Here is a 25097-nt window from a genome sequence, read left to right on the forward strand (position 1 = left end):
GATCCCACGTGCCGCAGCTAAGAGCCCACATGCCGCAACTTAGGGAGCTGGCACAACCAAATAAATATTAAAAAAAAAAATTTCATTTCCATATTCCCTAAAGCGATTCCTCTCATTTCTCTTAGGGGCTCCAGGTGTCGTGGATGAAACTAGAATCCCAGTTAATTCTGTTGCCTTTTTTTTGTCATCTCTAGTTGGTTTTTTCATCATCTTTAGTTGGTTTTTTCTTAAACATTTAACAGGTACTAAAAAACTGTTTAATGTCACAGATACTAGAATCATATGTGGTACATGAAGTATGTCTTAATTTGTTTAAACAAAGGAAGCTATTGAAAGTATAATGACCAAGAGGCCAAAAGAAATGACCAGGCAGATTTTGGAAAAGAATCAAATAGAGGATCCTTTTAGTGGAGAATAGTATTTAGAAACCTAGATAAACCTAGTTTTGCTAAAGAGGAAGGAGTCTGAGGGAAGAAATAGAAACACAGGACAGATTGTGGAGGGCCTTGAAGGTCACGTCAGAGTTTGGTCTTAACTTTGTTGGCTTTAGGGAGCCAACCATTAGAAGCCAAGAACAGGGGAGTGACATAGCAAGATGCCATGGAGAGGAAAGAGAGGGAGGCAGGGGGACAAGTTGGAAGGACCCTGCCAACCTTATCCAGGTATGTTTGCACTTATCAAGAGGAGACTTACAGTTCTGTGAGTTTGAGGATAGAACAGTGATAGGTACATGGAAAACAAAGTAAAAATACACGAGGCAAACCAGGGGAAACAAAAGAAGAAAGGAAATGCAATCAGTTCACCATGTGGATCATTTGTGAATAATTCATAATCATAAGTTATACACTGACTATTGATTTGAACTATTGCAACATAATTATATATGCTTGTATACGTGTATGGTGTTTCTGGGGGATATGAGAGGGCTAAGTTCTCATCTTCCACTGACGAAAGTCAACAGCTAATATTAAAACTGGAAAACTAAAAAAAACAGCAATATATATGTTATTTAGAAATAGGGAGGTAAATACCAGAGAAAACAGCTTAACGTATTGAAAATGGATGCCTGGGGGAAGGGAAGCAGGAAGTGGATGGGGGAGAGCACTGCAGGGCTGCTTTTTGTAGAACTATTTGTTTTCTTAACTCCGTTTATATGTTTCCTTTTTGGAACCATGTCCATTTTACCATGAAAAAATACATAATTTTAATGTAGTTTAAAACATTTTTAAAGAAGAAAGTCATTACAGTAGTAGTTTTGGCCAGAAATAATTGAAGTAGGATGCAGTGGGGATGGCAGGAAGGGGATGGTTCACGATTTTAGGCAGGCAGAATTGCTGTCATCTGATTGACCCTATGGCTGTGGAGCTCAAGAGAGGTCAAGGCTGAGCCTGTGAGGTCGTGAGGAAGGTGGGGCCATTAATAGAAATAAAAAACACCCACACAGAGCAGGTGATGGAGGGAACAGAGATCATAGACTGCAGATTTGGGATGTTTTGAGGTTTAGGAACCAACAGGACAGGCCGGAAAATACCAGCCAGAAACTGAAACTGTAGGGAATTCCCTGGCCGTCCAGCGGTTAGGACTCCATGCTTCCACTGCAGGGGGCACGGGTTAGATCCCTGGTCAGGGAACTAAGATCCCCGCTAGCCACATGGTGCAGTCAAAAAAAAAAAAAAAAAAAAAAAAGACAAGCTGAAATTGTCTAATCAAGGGTTTCAGTCTGCATCAGTGAAAGAGGGGTGTTAAAAAATCTTGTGTTAATTAGCTCCTTTGTTTGTAAATTGGAGCCATAGAAAGAAATGGAGGACAACCACCAAGCAATAGTCACATTAAAGTTTATTACTTTTTTCTATTTTAAAATGAAAATATAATCACTATAGAAAAACAAATGGAAAAATATACAAAAAGATAACGAAGAAAATACAACCAACCATAACTCCATCTCTCCAAGGTAAATACTATTCTTTGTTTGGAGAGACACTTCTCAGCTCCTTTTCTTGGGACTCCAGCTAATAGGCTGTATTCACAAAGCCCCACCTCTAGCTTCCACTTCGGTCTGCAGGATTTCCAACTGTGTTCTGGACGGCTCTCCAGGGTACCTCCGGTTCTTATGGCTGAAACTGAGCCCATCACTGAGTCTCCCATTTTAGATCTCTGCTTTACCACCACCAGGGCTGGATTCCAGGCCACAGCAGCCCCAAGCACTGAAATGACTACGGTGACCATTCTCATGTGCAATTAGATGCATTTTTTGAAATATCAAAAGTTTCCAAAATTTGTTTTTGGATGTTTTTGGAGTTCTTATTCTGTGTGTAGTCTGCCGTTAGTTATCTAGTTCTGCAAGTGTCCATCCCATTAGCCACTTAGTCTGTGCCTCAAATCTGGCCACCTATCTCCACTGATCTTTTTTTTTTTAACTACCCTTAACTGCTTCTGCCTCCATTAGATTTCCTAAGCACTAGTGTTTTTTTTTAAATTTTAAAAAAATTTTTATTTATTTATTTTTGGCTGCATTGGGTCTTCGCTGCTGCGCGCGGCCTTTCCCTAGTTGCAGTGAGCAGGGGCCACCCTGCCTACTGAGCAAACCCTCCATCTGGGGTGCGCGGGCCTCTCATTGCGCTGGCCTCTCCTGTTGCGGAGCACGGGCTCTAGGCGTGCAGGCTTCAGTAGTTGTGGTACGCAGGCTCAGCAGTTGGTGGCGCACAGGCTCAGTTGCTCTGCAGCATGTGGGATCCTCCCGGGCCAGGGCTCAAACCCGTGTCCCCTGCATTGGCAGGCGGACTCCCAACCACTGCGCTACCGGGGAAGCCCCTCCACAGATCTTGCTACACATTTGAGGCCCTTGCCACCAGTGCCACAAACTACTGCAGTTCCCTTCTATAGGGTCGCTCCAATTCAACCCTCACACGCTTTGGCCAGGATGATGACTTCCTCTGCCACTCTCATCTCTTGACACTTTCTGCCTGAAAAATCCCTATGTTTTAGGCACATTGTCCTGAATTTACCAAGTCTGCTCTGCTGCTCCCTCTGCCTAGAAAGTTCGTCCCTCATTTCCTCTGCTTAATGGAGTGTGCTACTTACCTCTTCACAATCAACTCAGATGCCACATCCTCTGAGGTTTCTCCTAATCCTCTTAGAAGAAATGGCTACTGAAGGAAGATGAGCTCCCTTTTCTGCTAGGTGATCAGAAGGGGATTCATAGAGATGGCATCTGACCTACATCAATGGAAAAAAAAAATGTTGCCTGCCATATCAGTAAACAAAGGATGTTGCAGGCAACAAGCCATCACCTTACAGCTGAGCCATGAGGGAACTCAGGATAGAAACAGGATGCCCGCTATCTAGCAGTGCCCCCCTCCCCGACCCACAAATTCAGGAAGAGAAAGCACAGGATACTGGCCCCAGATAGCTGAGGTGTATATCAAAGGAATGATTTCGGTGAGCCCTGACTTTTGCATCTTCCCATACATAGAAAAGCACTAAATTTCTTAACTTGAGATATCTTGTTTTCTTTAACAGTAATCTTTCGATGTTCTGACTACTACCTGGTCTTTGTTGCAAAAACTCCTATGTATCCTGCCTCCTCCCCTACCTCTTCCAAGCAGTCTCTCAGAGCTATCTGAGATGTTGGGTCCTGGACTTAAATCCTCGGTTTTGTCTGCCAAATAAAACATAATTCTCAACTTTTAAGTTGTGCTTTTTTTTTTTTTCCAGTTGACACCTAGAACTTACCTTTTACCGGGGGGTATCCTTCTCACTTCAAGGTGAGAAGAAAAGGAGAAAAAGGTCTGGCATTGGCATGCTGCCATTCAGGGACATCTAGCAGTCTAGCCCTGTCGAAGACCAGGCTGGGAAGGTATGTTCTGGGCACTGAAGATTTTTGAACCAAGGGAGACGATTTAACCAGGGATGAATGATTAATAAGTGTGTTTCTGACTGTACTGGATAGCCAAGCAGATTTTGGACTATGTGGGTGTAGTGTGCTTGGAAAAGTAGCTCAAATGTTCTCACTCTCCAGGCACAATTATTGCTGTTTTCTTACTGCGCACTTTGTACAGCATTCATCACACAGAACTGTGATTATTTGTCTCTCATTTTTTCAAGTCTCATTTTTTTCCCATGTAGCACCCAACCCAGGGCCCTGAACATTGTAGGTGCTAGTAAAGACTATTTGAATGAAGGTATGCATTTTTAATAGACATGTCGTTTAATATATTTTTCCAAAGAAGCTTCTGTATTATCCTTCCAGCAAGCCCCTAGAAGCAAGCATTATACTAATATCCAGATCTCAACCACACTCTAGTCTAGAAGCAGGTAACTTTGGGGGGAGCAAGGCTGGGGCTTAAGTTATCCCTCGTAGAACCTTTGCTGAGGTAAGGTGTGGAGGTTACTTCCCGCCAAGCCCTCCTCCCATCCGCCCCACCCGCGCATCTCCGGGCGTGGCCGAGAGCGGCGCCTTTAAGAAGGGGGCGGAGCCCAAGTGAAAAGACAAAGCCCCTGGCCGCGCGCTCCCCCTCCCCCCTCCGGCGCACCACACGGACAGTGGTGCCCGGATGTCGGTGTCGCCTTCGGTGACAGATGGCGCAGTGTCTGTATATGTTAGAGGGCTTCTCTGGCCTGACCTCTTTGCATTCCCGGCCTTTCGGTCCCCCGCTGTCCCCCACTTTCAACTCCGCCGCTGGAGGCCCGCTCCTGTCACTGGCGCTTACATAACGTGACCTTTCACCTCTTCATACTGCCCTCTAGTGCGCTGCAACCCAACTAGGCGGCCCGGGAAGGGGGAGGGACCTAATCACAGAGCGGCAGCTCCTCTGAGCCAATAAACTCTGGGTGCTGACCAGCTTTCCGCCTATTGGAGCATTCGCCACCGGCGCCACAGGGGAGCATGTTAGTGTGTGCGCTGGCCGGACCGGGGGGGAGGAGGGGAATCTCCCGCCATTTTTCAATAATTTCCTCCGGTGCAGCTGAGGACGAGTCGTGACTGCCGAACGCGGGGACCCGTAGCAAAGGTTGGCCGGAGGCTTCGGGGCGGCGCGGCAGTGTGCGTGGGAGTTCTGTACCCTTGCGTCCCTTTCCATGGCCTTAGCGCGGCGGTGCCAGCAGTGAAGGAGCCGAGTTCGCGCCGCCCTCTCACCCCTCCCCTCCCCCACCCCACCCCCGGGAGCCAGGCGCTCGCTCCGGGCCGCGGGGCCTAGTGTTGCGCCGCAGGCTCGCCGAGGAGCAGCCGCCTTCCCCGCCGCTGCCGCCGCCGCCGCGATGGCGCCGCTCCTGGGCCGCAAGCCCTTCCCGCTGGTGAAGCCGCTTCCCGGCGAGGAGCCGCTCTTCACCATCGCGCACACTCAGGAGGCCTTCCGCACCCGGGAGTATCCTTTTCCAGTCGCGCCGGCCAGGCCGCCCGCGGGGTGGGGTGGGGCGGGGTGGGCCGCGCAGCCCCGCGCCGGTGGCAGCTGTCAGCGCGCCCGGCGCTGGCGGGCCAGCACCCCGAGCCCGAGCCCCAGGCCCGCCGTTCCGGGGGGGAGTGGGCGGGCGGGCCGGCCCGGCTCAGGCCGCCCCGGAGCCCTGCGCCCTCCATCCTTTCCTCGGCCCCGCACTTTGTCACCGGGCCTCGCTGTCGATGAACGACCCTCTATCCCGCGCCCCCCCCCACCCAGGGGGTTGGCTTTAGGCCCTAAGTACCGAGGGGTGAGCGGGGTTTCCTTTGCTGCTGCTTTTTTCTTTTTTAAATTAAGCCTTCCACTTAAGTTTTGGAAATTGTACTTGAGCGGCCTCGTGATCTGGGTTGTACAAGTCGCGACTGCGTCTTTCCGGATCTCTGCGGGGACATTTGTGTTTTTCTCCTCCCGAGTGGACTTTAGGCTGGTGATGAACTGACAGGATTGTGAGGCACAAAACCAAGAATGAATGTCCAGACTTAGAGAAGAGGCAGTAAAAAAGTTACCTTGGAGGAGCGGATGCCTTCCTTCCCTGGGCATGCACAGATTTGGAATTTTGACGATGTACAGGAGATCGGTATTTGTCTTTTAACAATGTTTCAAAAAGACACGCTTAAAGTTTTTATGTTGTATTTTAGAAACACGAGGCTGATGTTTTAAATAAGAAGCATCCTTTCTTCTAATCATTGCTTAAGGTTTCTTGCACAAGCTTATTAGTCTTTTAGTTGAAAGTTGTACGACTCTTATTTACTTTTTTTATGGATGCCAGATGCGTCCTTTTTGAAGCTTAAGTGTAAAAAGTTTTCTGAATCAAGCTTTCTTTAGTGTACAGAAAGCTTCAAGAGTGAAGGGTAATGTATTCTTTAGTTTTATCACCCCTTTCCCTTTGGAAGGACTTGATCTTAGTAGTTTCGGTTTGCTTGCTTCAGTATGGAAGGAAGTGCCGGTGTGAGCTATATCATTTGATTTCATTTCTCTTTGATCCTCCCTTTAATGTAATGCTTTATGGGATAACCTCATTCTTGTTTGAGTGCAGTTTGTGGATGTTAGGTGTTTACATACAAAGGGATTTGGCAAGTGAGTCCATGCTGTAGGAGGGCTCTTGAAGAAATGCAGCTAGAGCATCTCAGAGCTGAAATGGATCTTGGAGATGGTGGGGTTCTCCTGCCTGGGTATGCCAAGTGGGCCCACACAGTTGAGGTTGGCTTGCTAAAGGTCACACACTCCGTAAATGATGAGAATCAGGAGTAGAATTCAGTGCTCTTCATACCTCATCCCTGAAAGAAAATCAAGAGAGGAACATGGAATGCTATTCCTTCACTTTTAATAATGTTAGTCCACTGTGTCAGTTTGTGGTATGATAAGGTGCATTTAAGGGAGGGGTCGGAGTGGTAATCTGGTTCTTTTTCTTGTCCTGTTAGGACTTTTGGATTGTTTTGGAGAAGTGCTGTAGCTCTACCAAACACTTTATTCTGAAAGTGCCCAATTTTTTTATTTTATTTTTTTATAACATTCCAAAACATCAGTGAAGTAAAAAATTACTTTTGGGAATCTGCCATATCCTTTTCAGATGTCATCTTTTGAGCAGTTGATGGTTATTCACACTAATATTACTGGATGTTGATTTTTCAGGTCTGGTTCTAGTGGAGTATCAGAAACTGCGATAGCGAGGAGACAAATTCTAAGTCTGTACTAGGTACTGAGCTCTGTAAAAAATGGCTGTAGATAGCTAATTTAGAACTGGCAGCCTCGGCTTTTTCATATCATTTACTGAAATCACTGAAATACAGTGATACGTATGAGGAGTTTCTTTTAATGATGACAGTTGAAAAGTGATACGTGGAACTTTTTAACTGTTATGTATTTAATAAAAATTCTTCATCTTTAAAATTTCCCATACCATTATTTAGAACCCTTTTAACAAAGGAGTTCTTAAATTGTGTTGTATATTGGGGGGAAATTGCTCCCTTGGTAATTTCTGCAAGTGGAAGCACTTTGAGGATGGTTTTTAAACAATTGTACTGTGTGGTTGGCAGGTTGGCATATCTCTTTATTAGGCTATTAGTGATTTCATAGAGGAGAACAAGTATGTGGTTGGGTAACTGCTGCATTTGAAGTATTGTTATTTTCAGTTCTTAATTTATAGTTATAATTATGTTTTAATAGGACTTCATACTTTAATTTTCTCCGAATACCTACCTTTTGGTTGCATGTATATTCTATGGCAAATTTGTATGGTGTTTTATTGACTTAAAGCTGTGAGCATTGTGTTCTTGAAGGTATTATTGTACATCTTCATTAAACTTACAGTGGTTGTGAATGATGCACACATTTAATGACTGGGTTATATATTGATGTTTATTGTACTGTAGCTTTAAATCTATGGTACATTGCTTCCTAGGATAGTACTACTGCAGGCAAGACAGTAGATCTTGGTTGGAAAAATTAACTTTATCGGAATCACTTCTTGATGTGATTGATTATTTGACAATAGAATTCTACACTGACTGTGTTTAAGTCAAGATAGATTTTAAGGAGGAAATGAACCTACAAGTAGCCTGCTGTAGATTAATTTTTTTTTTGTATTGCTTTATCCTAGTTTCTAAAGCCTAGAAACTAGTTCATAACCTTAGCAGCATCAATATGAGAACTTTTAGATGGTGTAATAAGGAGGGGGTATTAGAATATACAGTTATTCTGGCTCTAGGCAAGAATAACTTGATTTGCCTAGAGTGTTTTAAGATGGGGTTAAGTTGTAGTTGCAAGACTGGATTTTATTGGGCAGTTGGAATACTGAGCTCTTATGTTGATTTTTATAATTTAATTTCTTTAAAGTAACAGGTTATTATCAGATTAGAGTTATTTTTAACTTAATGACAGACTGGTCCAAAGAGAGAAAATAGGATAAAAAGCAGACCTTGAGTTGGTGCTTTGTCTTCTCACTTAGAACTCTTAGCATTATAGTTATGCTTATTTAACCTCCATACTTTTATGGGCCACTTCCTTTCAGGCTATCAGGTACTTTATTGAAAGAAACAATACTTACAAGGCTAAAGAGAACAAAGAAGCGCAGCATATGGTGGTAAGGAAGTAGCTCTTGAACTTTTGAAAAAGTAGATGCATAATGAGATAGTCTAGGATTTGAACTTATCATTTATAGCTTACACAACCTTTGGAGAATTGCTTTGACATTTTGTCTGCAATTATAAGTGCAGCAGTCACTGGAACATAAAAACCACAATTGGCATTTGCTTTGAGTGGTTATTTGAGAGTGAGTGACTTATTTTGGTAACCTAAAATCTGAAATAGGATTTAGAGGCAGCTGACTCAACATCCTTCTTTTTGTAAAAAATTAATTAATTATTATTATTTTTGGGGGGCTGTGTTGGGTCTTAGTTGTGGTGCGTGGGCTTCTCATTGCAGTGGCTTCTGTTGTTGTGGAGCACGGGCTCAAGGTGTGCGGGCTTCAGTAGTTGCAGCCCGCGGGCTCAGGAGTTGTGGCACATGGGCTTAGTTGCTCCGTGGCCTGTGGGATCTTCCCAGCCCAGGGCTCGAACCCTTGTCCCCTGCATTGGCAGGCGGATTCTTAACCACTGCGCCACCAGGGAAGTCCCTGAATATCCTTCTCATGGGCTTTTTTTTTCCTCCTTAACTTTTCTCTTAGCATAAGTCAAAGTAATAACCAGAACAGAGTTACATAAACTTAAAACTACCTAATGTTAGGGGTGGTTGTAGAAATTTCAGTTTTAGATTTTTGAAATTAATCTAAGTTGAATGACTAGTCAATTAAAAATTGTGTTGTCAGAGGACATTCATTCCTAGACGTAATCGTTAGGTTTATAGTGCTGTCCAACAGAAATGTGATGTGAGCCACATGTAATTAAAATTTTTCTAGGGCCACATTTGAAAAAGAGGAAACGGGTGAAAAAAAAGGAAAGGCACATTTTTCTTCTTCCAAGTTTCAGGCTGAAGGAGCAGTCCCTGTCTGCAACGTCCTTTTCTAGTGGCAGAAAGATCAGGAGGAAACCATGACAGCTTTTTAAGCTTCTTCCTGGAAGTGGTGTCTATCACATCTATTGGTCAAAGCAAGTTATGTGGCAGGGCCCAACATCTGTGGGGAGGGGATGTGCTTTCCTCTTCCCAGGAGGCATTGCAAGCCACATGGCAGTGGGTGGAGGTGTAGAATCTTCTTAGGGAAGAGAGGTGGATATTTGGAAAGAATAGTACAGTGTGCCACATTTTAGGGTTAAGGGAATGTTTTCTGGGGAAGGTTGCTTTTAAGTTGAGATCCAAAGGATGGTTAGAATTTAGTTTATTTTGCCAGTTATATCTCAGTGAGCTGTTTTTGTTTTGTTTTTTTGCTTGTTTTGGCTGCCCTCGGCAGCTTGTGGGATCTTAGTTCCCTGACCAGGGATCTAACCCCGGCCCCTGGCACCTTGGCAGTGAGAGTCCTAATCACTGGACCACCAGGGAATTCCCGATTTTGAAAACCTGAAAGAAGTTTCATACGGCTGGAGTGAAGAAGTGGGAATGGAGATGCAGTGATGAGAGATACAGAAAAGGGCTGCATCACAGGTCCTTGTGAGATAGGCTGAGGAGTTTGGACTTTGCCTTAAATTTAGTGGAGGCTGTTGAAAAATTTGAACAGGAGAGAAGCAGGCTTTTAGGTTAGGAAGATCACTGTGACTGCAGCGTTGAGAATGGATCTGCAGCCTTGAGACTAGTGGCAACTAGATGGTGATTAAATAATTAAATAATCTAGGCAATAGATAATGGTGGTCTGAATAAATTTACTAGCCTTTGAGGTGGAGAGAAGTACAGTTGATGGATTTCTGAAATTAAGTAGATTTGACAGGGTTTGGTGATTGATTGGGGAGGAATCGAGTTACGTTTTGGTTATTTCTTGGTTGGTGGTGTTCTTCTCTGATATAGAGGACCCCGTGAGACAAGGGGGAAGGGGGCAGGGCACAACCTTAAAAGAATGACATAGCCCCTGAGGACATAAAGTGGTTAGAACCGATTATGCCCAAGTTGGCGGAAGAATCTACTTCCAGTAGACCTTGAGCCTCATTATATGCTCATTGCGATACATTAGAATATGCTAAATGACACCCGCAGGCGCCCTGACTGTTCGAGGCCAACCATAGAAGGCCAGAAAGTGGGCAGTGGCCCAATTCCTGGAAATCCCTGCCCCTTCCCCAAAATAGTTGGAGTAATCTTCCTATTGCTTAGCCTATGAAATTAACCCAGTCCATAAAAACTAACCATCCCATATTCCAGGGCCTATCACCTTCTGAGAGGGCCCACACTCTGTCTGTGGAGTGTGTATCTCCCTAAATAAACCTGCTTTCCCCCTTAGGTCTTAGGGAAAACTCCCTTGCCTGACTGCTTGCATCCTTCACAAGCATCCTATATTAATAAATCTATTTCTTGCCTATGGCTTTGCCTCTCGCTGCATTCCTTCTGCACTGAGGCATAAAGAACCTGAGCTTCATTAAGTCCTGAGACCAGGTGTGTGGTTTCAGCAGGGAGATTGTGGGTTCAAGTCCCATCTGAGATGTGATTGGGTTTGAGTCCCAATCTGAGGTGTGGGGTTTCACCTGGAAGAGGATCAAGTGTTTCTTTTGTTTTGACTGTCAAGGGTGGTGGGGGACGGATAGGAAGTGAAGTGTTTAGTTACGGAGGTTCTTATATTGAATTGCTGAGTATATCCAAATGGAGATATATATGTTACTAATATATATATGGGCCTGGAGTTCAGAGAGAGGAGACTGAGCTGGTGATAGAAGTTATTAGCATATATAGATAGTAGTTGAAGTTACGGGCATGGATGAGGTCACCCAGAATGAGAATGCTATACTGATGATGATTTTCAAAGGAGGGTACGAAAGATCTGTATTAGGGTAGAAGAGACTGTCATTATTTGAAAAACCACACTCAATCAATCAGTATTTGGTATTTAAATACATATTGTTTGAAAAAAGTTGGAAGAAAAAGTTTCCTCCTTTTTTTTCCTTAAAATAATAAAAATCATAGAAAATAAAACAATAAAATCTTGATGGGTGGAGTGATTTTCAGTACTGTGGGGGCCAGAGGATTTTTCCCTTTGCAACAACATATTTGTATTTTAGGAGGCCTGAGGCCAAGTGAGATTTTTAAATCAGAAGAAATGGGTTTAAAAACAAGACTGAGGGGCTTCCCTGGTGGCACAGTTGTTAAGAACCCGCCTGCCAATGCAGGGGACACGGGTTCGAGCCCTGGTCTGGGAAGATCCAGGGAATCCTGGTCTGGGAAGACATGCCGCAGAGCAACTCAGCCTGTGCGCCACAACTACTGAGCCTGCGCTCCAGAGCCCGCGAGCCACAACTACTGAGCCTGCGTGCCACAACTACTGAAGCCCGCGTGTCTAGAGCCCGTGCTCCGCAACAATAAAGGCCACCACAATGAGAAGCCCGCGCACCGCAACGAAGAGTAGCCCCCACTCACCGCAACTAGAGAAAGCCCGTGCACAGGAACGAAGACCCAATGCAGCCAAAAATAAATAAATTAAATAAATAAATTTAAAAAAATAAAAAAATAAAAAAAAAACAAGACTGAGAAAAAAGGTTGTGAGTGTGAGAAGCACAAAGGATCAGAGAAGAAGAGGATTACCAGTAAGGCCAATTAACATGTTTTAAAATGTTATGACTGGATGAGAAATGAGGATCAAAAGCTGGATTTGGATAATGGTTCTTTTATTGGAGAGAAAGGACTTAATTGAGAAACACATAAGTGGTTACAGTTAGGGACTGCAGAGGTTAGGATGATTCCCTGATTTCTGACTTGGACACTAGGGCCATTCGGTGAGATTGGGAGTATCTGTTAAAGAGCAAGTTTGGGAGGGAGTGGAGGAGTAGTGAGAGTTTAGTTTTAGAGGAAGTTGGATTTGAGGGATTACTGAGGCATCCAGGTGACAGCAGTCTTGTGTGTTATTGGCCATATGGGTCTTGATCTAAGGAGAATGGACTGGGCACATTATTCCTACTTTTTTTTTTTTTTTTTTTTCCCAGGCAGAGCCTCGTGACTTGCAGGATCTTAGTTCCCCGACCAGGGATTGAACCCGCGCTCTCGGCCACTGGACCACCAGGAAATTCCCACATTATTCCTACTTTTTAAAATAACAACTAATAATAAAAACAATGTTTTCTCTTTAGGACATATTTGTTAATCTCACATTCTCCCTGATTACACAGTGAATTTCTTCAGTGTAGCTGAATGATATATTAGAATGTTACTAAGCTTTTTTTTTTTTTTAAAGATTCTATACTTTATTTTTTATTTATTTATTTTTGGCTTTGTTGGGTCCTCATTGCTGCACGCGAGCTTTCTCTAGTTGTGGCGAGCGGGGGCTACTCTTTGTTGCGGTGCGTGGGCTTCTCTTTGCGGTGGCTTGTTGCGGAGCACGGGCTCTAGGCATGCAGGGTTCAGTAGTTGTGGCACGTGGGCTCAGTAGTTGTGGCTCGCAGGCTCCAGAGCGCAGGCTCAGTAGTTGTGGCACATGGGCTTTATTGCTCCGCGGCATGTGGGATCTTCCCCCACGAGGGCTCGAACCTGTGTCCCCTGCATTGGCAGGCGGATTCTTAACCACTGCACCATCAGGGAAGCCCTTACTAAGCTTTTTGAATGTTTAAATAAATCCACGTACTGATTCTTTATTTTACCTCCCCTCCCCAGGTGCAAACAGGCAAACAGAAAGCAAATCCATTTTGTTGATAAGTTAGTTATGATAATGTCCCTGTGGAAACCATGCTATTTCCTTTTCTCTATGGGATTTTATAAGGTTTCAGTGATTGGATTTACATAGCTTTCTATGGAAGTCTGATTCCTGATTTTTACTGGTGTTCTATTTTGTTTAATCATTTAAATATTAACAACAGCCCGGTGAGGAAAAGAGACATATTGCTTTGTTTTTGGCAGATCCAGAGAATGATATGGTGAGAGAAGGTGCTTATACTATTGACTAAAACTACAGTTTTGGATTATTTATGGATTTATCCCTGTCATTTGTCTTTTAACTGATCATAACCCTAGAGAACCAAGAATCTCTTTTATATTAAAAATGAATTATTTAGTTGTGAGGTAATATTACAAGGGGAGCTGTTTAAATACTTTTTATTTCAACCATTATATATAAAAACTGTCACTTGCAAAGTACAGAGATTGGCAGCTAATTCTCTAGTTGTGGTGTAAGTTTATTTTCCTGCATAGCATCTTTTGCTGTGCATAAAAGTAAATTAGTTACTTGTCATTTGAATTTGAATATGGCTGGGTGATAATGAATTACAATTGGGATGGTATGGAAAGTTACCATATACATGGCACTAGTTATAGGATCTCTTCCTCCACCTCCCTCACAAAGACGGAATAATGACTGGTAAACAACTTGTGGACGTGGTATTATTGGAGATAACATAAACTCTGGACAAATATTACTATATCAGAATTATTTTTAGTACTTTTTGGAATTTATTTTTTAAACCTTAGAGAATCAACAAGTGTTTCCAAGGTAGACTGGAAGGCTGTTAGTAAATGGATTATTAGCATATACACGGGGTTATTCCAAACTGCCTGTGAGACTGCTGGAGCCATCTCATCTTACTGTGGAACTGATTCGTAAACTTGCTGACCATCTGAATTGTGTAACAGTTTCACATACCTTAAATTCTTATTCCTTATGTCTTGTATTTTATTTTGCCTTTATTTTTTCTTATTAATTTTTAGTACTGTGTGAGTCTTGTGAAATGAAACTTGGGTGAATTGAAGAAAGCACAGTTGTAGACGGTCCTAACCATACATTAGTGTTAATCATCTTGTTTGGATTTGCCAATTGAAAACTCTGATTTCAACTTTATCTTACGCTGTACATTATAGAAAGGATACTATAGTTTTTTCCCATATATGATAAGTATTTTGTGGATTAGTTGTCTCTGTTGCTTGAATATTGTGTTCCTGAGCCAGTGCTAACAGAGAGTATGAAGCCCGCTTGGAAAGATACAGTGAGCGCATTTGGACGTGTAAGAGTACCGGAAGCAGTCAGCTAACACACAAAGAGGCCTGGGAGGAGGAACAGGAAGTTGCTGAACTGTAAGTAGTAGAAGCACTGCCCTTCTAGCGCTATCTTCACATTATTAGGAAAGAGGGAATATTAACCATAAAACAATATTTGTATTTAAATTTATGGGGCATAAATTGGAATACATTACGTTAGTATAATGTACTGGTGTCTTGCCTATTGTCATTTTGCAAGTAACAAAGTATGTGGAATATATAGTTGTGTGTACACTTATTTAGGTATTTACTAGGCTTTTGAGTGTTCTTGCTGTATACTTTTACCTTGTAAATACTCTGGAAATGTGGTTCTAAGCAAAGGAAGCTGATATAATCTAGAAGTAACATGGAGGCAGCAAATTAGCAGAAAGTTTTCTTTATTTTGTGGTCATTTGAAATTTAAGACAGTATTTAAAGCAGCTATCAAAAATAAGTACACAGTTTGAAGACAGTTTATCTGAGTGGGGTGGTTGAATGAGGTGTCTTAAAAATCCTGTCTGTTTTCAAAGGGCCTATTTGTCTGAGTAGTCTCTCAAAGAAAACACTCAGAATTTAGGCAGTAGAAGCATGCAGAAGATAAGTAGAAACTAGGGATGATAAAACAGTACTCTTTTTTTTTTTTCTTTTAGTGGTTTTTTTTTTAATTGAAGTATATTTGATATACAGTATTATGTGTTGCAGGAGTACAATATAGTGATACACAAATTTTAAAGGTTATACTCCATTTCTAGTTACTGTTAAAAAACAGTACTTTTAGAAATTTGGAGTAGAAACTTCTTCTGTGGACTTCTCATTGACTTCTCTTGATAGTATATAAGCAGAGAGCATACAGTTTAGTAATTAATACCATTCTGCTCTTTTGCCTGTGTAACAGAGCACAACCTTCAGTTGAGACCTGGGGTCCAGTAATGGCTCCATCACTGATGAATAATTAGTGAAGTCTGTTAACCTGGTGCCTGTTTCTTCTTTGCTTGGGTCACTGACGTAGTTCTGTTTTGGATTATTGTTATTTATGTATATGCCCCGTTTAGTATACTAGACTCGGGGTTGGCCTACCTTTTCTGTAAAGTGCCAGTTAGTAAATATTTTAGGGTTTGTGGGCCATGTGGTCTCTGTCTCAGCTATTCAACTTTAAGGTTGTACAGTGAAAACAGCCAGTGATAATACGTAAATGAATGGGAGTGACTAGGTTCCAGTAAAATTTTATTTACAAAACCTGGGAGCAGGGTGGATTTGGCTCATGGGCTGTTGCTGACCCCCTGCAGTAGCCTGTCAACTTGAGGGCAGGTCTCATGTTTGACTTATTCTTGAATTGGTCACAGTGCCTAGGCACAATCCTCTGTACTGTATAAGCACTTACTGTTTGCTCTTTGCAAAACAAATGAAAATAAGTTGCTTCCCTGTACATGAAGAGAAGTACAGTGGGAATTTAGAGGTTAGAGAGACTAACCTAGAGTTGCTAGGGAAAACTCCATGAGACTTAATGAAGACAGTAACAGTTGAAGGGTAGTTTGTGCCCAGTTGCAGAAGACAAGATGAGACGTTTGTATTTACTTCAGTGAACAATGTGAGGACAGCAATGCTTTTTGAACAGCAGAGGCACATATGATGGTTTTGATGATTGGGGTTGTGCTTTGAGAAGATTAATCTGGAAGCGGTGTGCAAGATGAGTTAGAGAGGGAAGAGGCAGGTGGGAAGTCTGTGTAGGCTAGCTAAGAGTATTCGGGTCGGGAATCATGGCATTATTGGGAATAGAAAGAAAGGTGGATTTACATTCTGAAAAAGGGGGTTTGGTCATAATTTTGGAAAACCACTACAAACTTTGTTCTTGAAAAGTCATAATACACATTAAAGATTTTCAGAAGACTGTAGTAAAGAAACTCTAGCTTGGTTTAATCTTATGGGTTTTAAACTTATTTGACCTTAGAACCCATTACAACAGAGGGAAGTTCTGAAGAACACACTTGGGGAATGTTTTATGTGATTTGATAGCTAATAGAATATAAGGGGTGATGGGAGAAATTGTTGAAAAAGACGGTGAGGTTTTATAATTTTTATTCAAAGTAGAAATACTTTTTTCTGATTATAAAAGAAATGCATACTTGTTATAAGAATGTAAACAAACAAAAAAAAAGAATGTAAACAATACAGAGTTAGTAAAGAATCTGAACATCATTGTCCAACTTCACTCCCCAGAAATAACCACAGACAATGAAGCTTTAAGCCTGAGTGACTGGGAGGCTTAATGGAAAGAGACAGTGAATTTATAGGGGCCAGGAAAGGCCTCATGGAATTAAGGAAGTCTGAGGACATCTTGGAAGGATGATTAAGCTGGGAGGGAGGACAGTGGGGAGAGGACAAAGGTAACAGTCTTAACAAAGGCAGGGAGACTTGAAGGTTATTGATCATGAGGGGAATAGCAGATAACTTCATAGGTTAATTAACTGTGAACGGAGTATGATAAGAGCTTTTAAGTCTAGCAGTTGGAGGAACATTTGTTATGAACAGCACAGAGAGTGATTGAGAATATTGTAGTATGATAATAAACCTACTACTTGGATCTGTATGAATGTTCTCATGCCTGATCCTCCCTTTTGCCCTGTAACACATATGTTGAACTATCTGGTCAGAATTGGATATCTTAACAACTCTCCATTTAGGTTGCTTTCCATTTTCTGCTGTCATCAAGAATCCAGCAGTGAATATCTTTGTGTAACTATGACAGTTCTCTTAACTGTTGTCAAACTGCTTTCCAAAAGAGTTGAAACATGGGCTTTTGGCAGAGTGTGTGTGCTATTTTGCACCATTCACTTGCTCCTATCAGGGTGTGATAATTAAAGTTCTTTTTTGCTAGTTTAATAAATGAAAAGTGGTACATCATTGTTTCGCTTTGCAAGGAGTTCAAATCATGGTTCCAACATATTAACCATTCATGATTTATTTTTCTTATCCGTAAAATGAAAATTCTAGACCCCTCACAAGGTATTGTGAGAACTAAATGAAGGAATGCATTTTTATTGATTGAGACATAATAATTAAGTTATGGTCTCCCAACCAAAAATTGGGCAAAGGATATGTATAAAGAATTCATACCTGAAAAGGGAAGTCAACTGCAAAAACAAACGAATGGGAAAATGTTCAACCTTACTAATGATGTGCTTATTATTTTCATTTTATAGATGAGAAAATTAACATGGACAGGTCAGTCAGACAAAGCTATTTACAAGTTCTTTCTTTTTCCTGTATACCACATAGGTTTTAATCTTTGCATTCTCCAGTGCCTTGTATGTATTTGCTAAAGAGCTTTTTGAATTGATCTGAATAACTCTCTGGATAGGCTCTCCTGCATTTTCTTGGTAACTGATGACATGTTTGTTTAGTTTGAAGGAGGAGTTCCCTGCCTGGTATGAGAAACTTGTTCTGGAAATGGTTCACCACAACACAGCCTCCTTAGAGAAGTTAGTAGATACTGCTTGGTTGGAGATCATGACCAAATATGCTGTGGGAGAAGAGTGTGATTTTGAGGTGAGTGCCTATTTTTATTTATTTTTTTAATGTGATTTGACGCACCAAATGTCAGGATTGGAGCTTCCAACATAGATTATATATTTCTATGTGAGTAAAATTGTTTTACATTTGAAGTCCACTTTACTTAGTATCAAATATTTTAATCAACCAATTTTTTTTTTTTTTTTTTTTAATGTGTTGGGTTTTCGTTGCTGTGGGAGGGGGCTACTCTTCGTTGTGGTTCAAGGGCTTCTCATTGCGGTGGCTTCTCTTGCTGTGGAGCATGGGCTCTAGGTGCACGGGCTTCAGTAGTTGTGGCTCGTGGGCTCTAGAGTGCAGGCTCAGTAGTTGTGGCGCACGGGCTCAGCTGCTCCATGGTGTGTGGGATCCTCCCAGACCAGGGCTCGAACCCATGTCCTCTGTGTTGACAGGTGGATTCCCAACCACTGCGCCACCAAGGAGGTCCCTAATCACCAAATTTTAGAACCACGTTTGTTATTGGGAATGTTCACTATTACAGTAATTGTTAGACTGTGTATCATTGCAACCTTGTTTTCCCTGTTTTGTCCCTTTTTGATAACTCGATGCTGTATTGGCTTTTTTTGTTTTGTCATTTTTTTTCATACTTTGTTTAAAAGACCTTTAGATATTTTTAGTCCAAATCTATGGAATCTATAGGCAAAAGATTTCATTTCCCTACAACAGTGATTGAGTTGACTGTTTTCTTTTTCTATTTAAATTTTCCAGCCCATTACTAAAGGATAACTATTACTGAAGTAAATAGGTAGGATAGCTATTACTATTACTGAAGGATTTACTAAAGTAGATAGGTAAACTGTTTACGTAACACTAAAGCAATCCCTGTGTAATCCTTTGAAAACTTAAAGTAAGATTCAGGCGGAAGAGAACTAACATTTGTTGAATTTCTGTATGTACTGGATACTGGGCTAGTTGCTTTACGTAATGTCTTACAGAACCTGCACAGAAAGGTGAGGTGGTAAACAGGCACAGATGTTTAAGTAGCTTGTTCAGGTTGATATAATGTACTAGTTAGTACTAGTGATTTCATCTGTATGTAATGAAATAGCTGACTGATAGTGGCCTGGACTTCTCAAACTTTAGCCTAAATAAAATCACTTAGAGGATTACTGAATGTACATTCCTGGGCCCCATCCCCTGAGAGCTTGATTCAAAAGGTCTAGGATAGGGCCTGAAAGTTTGCAGTTCTAACAAGCTCCAGGATGTGATGATACGAACACTCTGGGGACAACATTTTGAGTAGCATCGGCTTAACCAATGAAGACATTTGATTATCTCACATAATAAGTCTTAGAGGCAGGCAATTCCACGTTTGGTATAGAGGCTGAATAATATTGTCAAGGACTTAAACTCTGTCTCTCTGCCTTACTGCTCTGCTTTTCTTGGTGTGTTTGGTTTTGTCCTTAGCTTTGTTGCCTCTTGGTTGTGAAATTGTGACTGTGAGCACAATTGTTTGCTCACTCGCAATTCAGAGTGAGCAAATATCTAAGCACAGTAAGAAAGTCTTTACCAGAAGCATATTCCTCCTGTCCCCTTTTATCTTTACATGTTATTGCCTAGACCATGGCTTACATAACCATCCTTAGCTGCAGGGGGGCTGAGAAAGTGAATACTCCCTTTTTTTTAAAGCCTCAAAAGAGACAGGCTGGCAAGAGAAGAGGAGGAGGGGAATGGCTTAGGTAACCCAACAATAGCCAGTAAGTCTGTGTCTGTCTGGTTCCAAAGTCCTTGTTCTTTCCTTAATTTACTTTGACTCCTTGTATCTCCTAGCTACTTTTTTAAATTTTGTAATTGTCTGTGGAATCATCATTGGGTTTTAATCACACATACTGTATCATTCAGTGTCCTGGCAGGAAACAGATGGCATATTCATATTGTGTAATCGAATTGAGTTTAATAAAGGAACTACAGACAGCAGACAACAGTCTGATCTAGGTCAAGGAAAACTAACAAGGTTAAAGTACCTCATGGCTGTCAGTAGTGGAGAGGCTTTACTACTTCTAAACCCCAAGTAAATGAGGGGAGGGAGTGGATACAGGAACTAGGAGAGAGTAATGTAATTGTAGAAAAGCACTTTGGTAGTGAGAAGTAACCAACCTGCTAGGGAGACAGGGGAATGAATATACCATATGATTTTCTGCTTATGCTTCCCATGGGCGGAACTCACCAAAATCTAGAGGGCAAGGGAGCCCTTTGATGTAGTTCATAAAGGTCAGCCTGTTTAAGCACAGAGCAAGGCAGAGAAGACTGGAGACAGATATGGAGTGGCAAAAGGAAGATACTCTGCACACATCTGCAAGGTGGAAGAGGAGGAGTTCCAGGAAGAGGGAGAGAGAGATTAGGGAGATAGGCCTGTCCATAAACATATGAAAAGATGTTTAAATTCATTAGTAATCTAGGAAATCAAATTGAAACCATAGTGAGATCATTTTATACTCATCAGATTAGTAAATAAGAAAAAGTCAAAATAATGCCAAGTTTTGACAAGAATCTGGAGCTGCTCATTCACTGCTAACTATTTTGGTAAATGCTTTGGCATTATTGAATACAGTGGACTATGCCCTTTGACTAGTGTTTTTATTCTTGAGTATTTACTCTTTTTTAAAAAAAATTAATTAATTAATTAATTAGTTTGTTTATTTATTTATTTATTTATGGCTGTGTTGGGTCTTCATTTCTGTGCGAGGGCTTTCTCTAGTTGTGGCAAGCGGGGGCCACTCACTATCGCGGCCTCTCTTGTTGCGGAGCACAGGCTCCAGATGCGCAGGCTCAGTAGTTGTGGCACATGGGCTTAGTTGCTCCGCGGCATGTGGGATCTTCCCACACTAGGGCTCGAACCCGTGTCCCCTGCATTGGCAGGCAGATTCTCAACCACTGCGCCACCAGGGAAGCCCTGAGTATTTACTCTTTTGATAACTAATAATGTTGAGCACCTTATGTGCTTGTTGCTATCCTTTTATTTGTATTTTCTTTGGTGAAGTGTCTGTTCAGATCTTTGTCCATTTTAAAATTTAGTTTAAATTTAAATTGTTTATTTTCTTGTTTTTAAGTTGTGAGACATTATATATTCTGCATACAAATCCTTTATTAGATATGTGCTTTTGCTTTTTCTCGCAATCTAGGGCTTGTGTTTTTATTCTCTTAACAGTGTTTTTGAAGAGCACAAGTTTTTAGTTTTGATAAGCCAAATAAAAAGAAAGTACCTAACCATATCTGTAATTATGTGTAATATAAATGTTCTAAAAACTTCACTTAAAAGGTAGAGATTGTCAGATTGGATAAGAAAGCAACACGTGACTATCTGCTGCCTTTAAGAAAGATACAAATAGAATAATATTAAAAGGGTGGAAAGAAGATACCATCCTAACATTAGTCAAAAGAAATCTGGTGTGGCTATATAAGTATCAGACAAAGTAGGTTTCAGGACAAAGAATCTTACCATGAATAAAGAAGCATTTCGTAATGACAGAGGGATCAGTTTTTTAAGAGGGCATAGCAGTCCTTAATGTTTATGTATTTACTAATGAGAGCTTCGGAGTACATGAAGCAAAAATAGAACTACCAAAAGAAATAGACAAGTCAAAATTATAGATGGAAATTTCAGCCCCCTCCCCCTTTCTCAATAACTGGTAGAAAGAGTAGACAAAAAATCAGCCAGAATATAGAAGACCTGAATAACATTATCAACCAACTTGACCTAATTGTCATTTATAAAACATTCCACCTAATAACTGCAGAATACACATTCCTTGCAAGTGCATAGTTTATGATGGTAGACCATAGTCTGGGCCATTAAAAAAGTCAGTAAACTTACAAGGGTTCAAATCATACAAAGTATATACTCTGACCAGAATGGAATTAAATTAGAAATCAATAACAGATATCTGGAAACTCTGCAAATGATTGGAAACTAAATAACACACCTTTAACTTACTCAGAGATTAAAGAAGAAATCACAAGGGAAATTAGATAATATTTTAAACTGAATGAAAATGAAAATACAGTATATTAGAATTTGTGCGATACTGCTTACAGTAGTGTTTAGGAGAAGTGTATAGCACTAAATATCTGTTAGAAAAAAAAGAAAGGTCTCAAATCATTGACCTTGGCTTTTACCTTGAGAAATAAGAAAAAGAACCCAAGGGAAACAGAAGAAGAAAGGAATTAGTAAAAATCAGAGCAAAATCAATAAAATAGAAAACAGGAAAACCATAGAGGAAATCAGTGAAACCAAAAGCTGGTAATTTGAGAAGATCAATAAAATTAATAAACCTGTAGGCAAACTCAGGTAAAAAAGAGAGAAGACACGAATTAACCAATATGAAGAATTAGGTGATATCCCAACAGAGCCTACAGATATTGACAGAATAATAAGGGAAATTATTAACACCTTTATGCCAATAAATCTTACAACTTAAATGAAAACATTCCTTGAAAGACACAAACTACCAAAACCAACTGAAGAAGAAATAAAAACCTTTAATGGCCCTGTATCTATTAAATAAATTGAATTTGTAATTAAAATCATCCCACAAAGAAAACTTCAGGCCCAGGTGTTAGTCACTGGTGAATTCTACCAAACATTTAAGGAAGAAATAATACCAATTCTATATGTTATTTCAGAAAATAGAAGAGGAGGGAATTCTTCACAAATCATTTTATGAGGTCAGCATTACCCTGATACGAAAACCGTATAAGCACAAGAAAAAGCCACAGACTAAGAAAAAAAAGTATGTTCACAAAGCTCTCTTGTGAACCTAGATGTAAAAGTTCTAATAAAAATTTTAGCAAGTGAAATCCAACATTATGTTAAAAGGATAATGCATCATGACTAAGTGGGGTTTATCCTAAGAATGCAAGGTTTTAAATTTCTAGTTCTCCTTACTGATAAACCATATGATCATCTCAATTTACACACAAAATGCATTGGACAAAATCCAAATTCCTAATAAAAACTCCCAGAAAACTGCAAATAGAAAGAAACGTCTTCAACCTGATAAATAATATTTACAGAATAACAACCTACAGCTAACATCATACCTAATGATAAAAGACTGAATGTCTGCTTTCCTACTCTATTTAATATTGTACTGGGGGTTCCAGTCAGAAAAAGAAGTAAAAGGCATCCAAATTGGAAAGGAAGAAGTAAAATTGCAGACAACACGATTGTCTATGTAGAAAATCTCATGGAATCTACCATATAAGGTACTAGAACTAATAAGTGAGTTTAGCAAGGTAGCAGGATACAAGATAAATACAGTCATCCCTTGGTATCTGTGGAGGATTGGTTCCAGGACCCTATGGATACCAAAATCTGCAGATGCTCAAGGCCCTTATATAAAGTGGTGTAGTGTTTGCATTTAACCTATGCACATCCTGCAGTATACTTTAAATCACCTGTAGGTTACTTATAATACCTAATACACAGGTAAATGCTGTGTAAATAGTTGCCAGTGTGCAGCAAATTCACATTTTGCTTTTTGGAATTTCTTTTTCTTTTCTTTCTTTCTTTTTTCTTTTTTTTTGTTTTTAATGTTTTCGATACGTGGTTGGTTGAATCCACAGATGTGGAACCCGTGGAAATGAAGGGCCCACTATACAAAAAACCAATTTGTATTTCTATGTGTTAGCAGCAAACAGTTGGAAATCAAAATTTAAAAATTCAATACCATTTACAGTAACATCAAGAAATACGGAGTACTCTGGGAGTAAATCTGACAAAAGATGTGTAAGACCTATACACAAAACTATAAAACATTGCTTAGGGAAGTTAAAGAAGGCCTTAAATGATGGAGAGGTAGACTTTGTTCATTGGTCAGAAAACTAAATATTGTTAAGATGTCAGTTCTTCCCAAATTGACATATAGATTCAACACAATTAATAGTAAAATCCCAGCAGCTTGTTTGTAGGGATTGCCAAGCTGATTGTAATGCAAAAAACCTAGCCAGAACAACTTTGAAAAAGAACAGCAAAGTTAGAGTCCTAATGCTATCTGATTTTGAGCCTTATTGTAAAGTATTAAGACAGTGTGAAGTTGATATAAAGATAGACCAGTAGATCAGTGGAACAGAATAGCATCCGGAAATAGACGTGAGCGTGCACACACACACAAACCCGTACACACACACACTCTCTCTCTCTCTGCTGATTTTTGATAGAGGTGGAAAGGTAATTAAGTGAAGAAAAGATAGTCTTTTCAACAGATGGTTCTGGAGAATTGGATATCCATATATATAATTTATTTTTTTAGAAAATGGAAATTCTTGTACTTTATTTACACATTTCTCAGGTTTGTGCAGTAGTTGCCCTTTGGCATTAGTACATTGGTACGTGAATTATGAACTAGATTGTGATCATTTTATTTTTTAAGATGTCATATTTCAACCTGGAGATCTGAGAAATAAAGTTGGAAAAAAATCACTGTGCTTGACTACTTTAGAGTTTCAGTGACTTTTGTCAGGTGAGGTGGAATGTGTATTGGATAATATATTCTAAATGTTACCTTTAGGTTTCTAGTTCTTAATATCTTTTTTTTCCTTAATATTTATTTATTTATTTGGCTGCGCTGGGTCTTAGTTGTGGCATGCAGGATCTTTAGTTGCGGCATGTGGGATCTAGTTCCCTGACCAGGGGTTGAACCTAGGCCCCCTGCATTGGGAGCGTGGAGTCTTAGCCACTGGATCACCGGGGAAGTCCCCTTAATTATTATCTTTGATTCTTTCTCCTATCTCCCTTATAGGTTGGGAAGGAAAAAATGCTAAAGGTGAGGATTGTGAAGATTCATCCTTTGGAGAAAGTGGATGAAGAGGCCACTGAGAAGAAATCTGATGGTGCCTGTGATTCTCCCTCAAGTGACAAAGAGAATTCTAGCCAAATCGCTCAGGACCATCAGAAGGAGGCAATTGTGAAAGAGGATGAAGGAAGGAGAGAGAGTATTAGTATGTATGATAGTAGCTTTCCTTAATGAGTTATGCAACTCATATTATGCGCAAATCTTTTTGAGTTCTCTAGCAATTAAATTTGTAATTGGG

General features: G+C 40.6%; 1 protein-coding gene across 1 annotated transcript in view; it reads left to right on the top strand.

Annotated features, from left to right (window-relative positions):
- Nucleotides 1-4916: 4916 nt before the first annotated feature.
- Nucleotides 4917-25097, top strand: part of BAZ1B (bromodomain adjacent to zinc finger domain 1B) — a 66679-nt gene continuing 46498 nt past the window's right edge. Inside the window, exons 1-4 of the mRNA XM_061208392.1 lie at nt 4917-5363; nt 14439-14555; nt 17900-18044; nt 24806-25004. Of these exons, the coding sequence (XP_061064375.1) occupies nt 5257-5363; nt 14439-14555; nt 17900-18044; nt 24806-25004 (568 nt within the window). The 5' untranslated portion in view covers nt 4917-5256. The remainder of the gene's footprint in view (nt 5364-14438; nt 14556-17899; nt 18045-24805; nt 25005-25097) is intronic.

The sequence above is a fragment of the Eubalaena glacialis genome, chromosome 13 (genome assembly GCF_028564815.1).
Source record: "Eubalaena glacialis isolate mEubGla1 chromosome 13, mEubGla1.1.hap2.+ XY, whole genome shotgun sequence".
Lineage (NCBI taxonomy): Eukaryota > Metazoa > Chordata > Mammalia > Artiodactyla > Balaenidae > Eubalaena > Eubalaena glacialis.